This window comes from Phaeoacremonium minimum, assembly GCF_000392275.1.
Source record: "Phaeoacremonium minimum UCRPA7 unplaced genomic scaffold PA7_03_scaffold_442, whole genome shotgun sequence".
Classification (NCBI taxonomy): domain Eukaryota; kingdom Fungi; phylum Ascomycota; class Sordariomycetes; order Togniniales; family Togniniaceae; genus Phaeoacremonium; species Phaeoacremonium minimum.
Window position 1 is genome coordinate 1 of NW_006921344.1, and position 3,425 is coordinate 3,425.

General features: G+C 46.2%; 1 protein-coding gene across 1 annotated transcript; it reads right to left on the bottom strand.

Moving 5' to 3' along the window:
* Positions 1–1,749: 1,749 nt before the first annotated feature.
* UCRPA7_5880 (putative flavin-binding monooxygenase protein) lies at positions 1,750–2,286 on the bottom strand (the record flags this gene model as incomplete). Its single annotated transcript, XM_007918424.1, has 3 exons — positions 1,750–1,767; positions 1,864–2,000; positions 2,103–2,286. The coding sequence occupies 3 exons, from the start codon at positions 2,284–2,286 to the stop codon at positions 1,750–1,752; spliced, it is 339 nt and encodes a 112-aa protein (XP_007916615.1).
* Positions 2,287–3,425: the final 1,139 nt, after the last annotated feature.

Sequence of the window (3,425 nt, forward strand, 5' to 3'; positions counted from 1 at the left end):
TATTTTGAGAGGGTGTTGGCCAGGAGTAGACACTGTTGCCCTGTTTCTTTGGGCGATTGGGCTAGACGTAGTAAATATCTCAACCATGCATCTGACGACAAGAGAAAAAACATACTGACTGATGTCTAGCTTTGATTCGTACAATATTTGACTGGAAAACTTCGTAGTAAATACAGTCTTCGGTTTCAATATATGGCGATCGGTTTGCTCGCAATCTTCTATAGGATCTAGCAATGCAGCATACTCTATCCATGCCCCGCAACGTCGTGCATGAAAATCTCAATCAACTCTTTAATGAGAAAATGGCCTCGCCGCGAATTTCCTATCCGACTCGGGCGTACCAACCGGGGGCACATCAACGACATCCGGGTTCAAATAATGTGACGGATCACCACCTCCCTCCATCAAACATACACTCCAGCCGTTTCCTAGCCACCTAAGCCGGTTTTCTTCATTGTGTCCATATTCGAAATCCTCCCATCTTGGAGATCGCCAAGCTTCCATGGCATGCAGAATACTGCCTGGCCAGAGCGCGGAGATGCGGCTACTACCACTGACCTTGTACCAACTCTGGCATTCCTCCGCGTATACTGTTTTCTTGAAGTAGTCGCCGATATAATCGGAGAAGTCTTTAACACGTGCCGCCTTAGGCATCATCCATGTGTAATCCTCCTTTTGCAGCTTACGGATGCACTTGATGACATAATCTCCTTGAGCCTCAATGAGGCAAGTGAGCGATCCTGCACCAATCCCAGCATTTGGACCCAGCATTATGAAGTAGTTCGGAAAGCCGTCGACGGTAATGGTGAGATAAGTCTCGGGAAATGGAGTGAACCTCTTCGCCAAAGTACGGCGATTCTTGCCTATGACTTGAAACGGAGGGACAGAGGTAGTGTTAAAGCCTGTGGCGCAAACTAATACGTCAACATCGATTTGTGTCCCATCTACCAGTTCGAGTCCCTTCTCGTTAATATACTTTATGCCGGACCTATAAAAATCGACATTTTCTCGTGTGAGAGCCTCTAGATAACCGGGGCCAGGTGTTAGTCTACGACAACCAAGACCAAACCCAGGGAGGAATGACTCTATCAGGTCAGGCTTGCCATCTAAGCGTGCCTTCGTCGTCTCTGTGAAAGTCTTGATAAATTCCTCCTGCATATTAGAGCCCCGAATACTAGAGTTGTGTACAAGGTTGCCGTCATCTTCAATTGCTTTCCGAAATTTGAGATAAGCATCGTCGTCACTCTCAAATTCTTTGATTCGGTGTTCGTCGACTATACGATTGTCAGTGACACAGTCAGCGGGACCGAGGATCAAAGAATACATACTTTCCAACGTGTTATTATCCCATCCTAACTTATTCATGATAAAATCTCCAAATCTATTGGAAATCCAGGTCTTACTTCTCACGAAGCAACTAAGTCGTGTTCCTTCGATCTCTTGTAGTTTCGGTACGATCTGAATAGCACTGGATCCTCCCCCTATGATACCTATCTTTTTACCTCGAAAATCGTAGCTTGTCCTAATGTCAGCAACGAGATGTCTAATTGAAATATAAAGTATGGATCTTGTTGAACAGATTATGGAAACCTCCAAGTTACTTACCCCTGATTCCATTTGGCAGAATGCATCATCTCCCCTTTGAAGCATTCGATTCCCGGAATATTCGGCCAGGCAAACTCGTTCAAGTTGCCTCTCGCTGATATCACAACGTCTGCGACTTCTGTGAAGATACTGCCTGTGTCTGCTTTACGTACAGATAGATGCCTGTATAGCAATTAGCTGGGAAAGTACTCCGCAAATCCCTTTGAGTTCATGTTCATACCATTTGTTAATGGTATCATCCCATTGGCAACTGGTTACCTCATGATGTAACTTGATGAATCTCGTCGCACCATATGTTTCAGCAATATTCTGTATGTAGTCACATATCTCGGCAGAGGGGGCGTAGAAGGAAGTCCATCTTTTGTTGGGCGCGAAAGAGTACTGGTATGAGTGGGCTATAACCATAGGTCAGTCAATAATTGAAGCCATTAGATCACGCATTTACTCACCAGGGATATCGCATGCACAGCCAGGATACCTGTTCTCCCACCACGTACCTCCTATGCCATCGTTCTTCTCGTATATTTGCAGGTCGACGTTCCTCAGGCGTTGAGGAATCCGGATGCCGAGGTACACCCCAGAGTATCCTGCGCCAATCACTCTGACCGTTAGAGGCCTCTGGTTCTCAATAGGCTCATCTTTGCAGGTGAACCCAGGGGAAGTTGATGTCGCACTAGGCATAGTGATGTGAAAATGCTAAGTTTAACAACGACAATACGCCTTGCAATGCAGGTGAGGCTCAGTATTACCTAACTCAGGTCTCATATAGCAGGTACATGCACCACAAGAACATTTATATGCAGCATCGTATTTTCTATAAGCAATCTGCCAAGCTGAAGGAAATCGAAATCTCGAGTCATGTCAATGAAGCAGGGTCGGGCGATGGAGCTCTTCGCCCGTCGGTTAGTTGGGCGATCAAAGTGTCTTGATAGCGCAACGCTTTCTGATTGGTGCCACTCGCCCAATATTGACGGCCGACCTTTGTGGTTGAGGTCTCCTTTCAACATGGCCAGAAGCTCAAATCGCCCAAGCTGGCAAGCCTGTTCTAATTACCTATCCGATTCTTTGACACGTTATCATCTTGTACGGATACGTGGAGATATAACTCCTGACAATGTCCCGTTCTCAATTGACATTGTTCTGCGGTGAAGCCTCCTTACCCCTATAGTCTTGTCTTTTGCAATTTACTACATATCAAGATGCCTGGAGAAATCGCTCCTGGTACACAACACCTCATTTACGACGAGGACAATGCGCATCATGCACATCTCCAGCATATCAAGAAGCTAGATGTCCGCGTCATCCTCGTTCCACAGCCATCCTTAACGGATCCAAATGATCCTCTCAGATGGCCAACGTGGAAGAAGTGGGTGGTAAGTCACGACCCGATACCCAAATTCAAGACCCGAACTGACCTTCTATTGTCAGGTTTTTGGCAATGATCTCGCATACAGCTTCTTTGGAAGCATTATTGGGCCCGCAATGTCAGGAGGTATTACCGCTGACCCAATGTCTACCGACGTCTATTTCTAATGAATGGGATTCAGGCATGGTACAACAAGCAGCAGACTTTAATATAACTATCACTCAGCTCTCTTGGTCAGCTGGTATCTACCTTTTGCTATCTGGCGTTTCGACATTGTTCATGATGGTTGGCCCCCCTGCTACATCAACTTTGCGATTTACGCTGACAAAAGTACAGCCGCTTTCGGTAAAGTATGGAAGGAGACCAGCACTACTGGTGTCGTCTCTCACCATGGGTATAGGATGTATCTGGTGTGGTTGGTACGTCCTTTCAATCCGAGAATCTTACTCTTCTT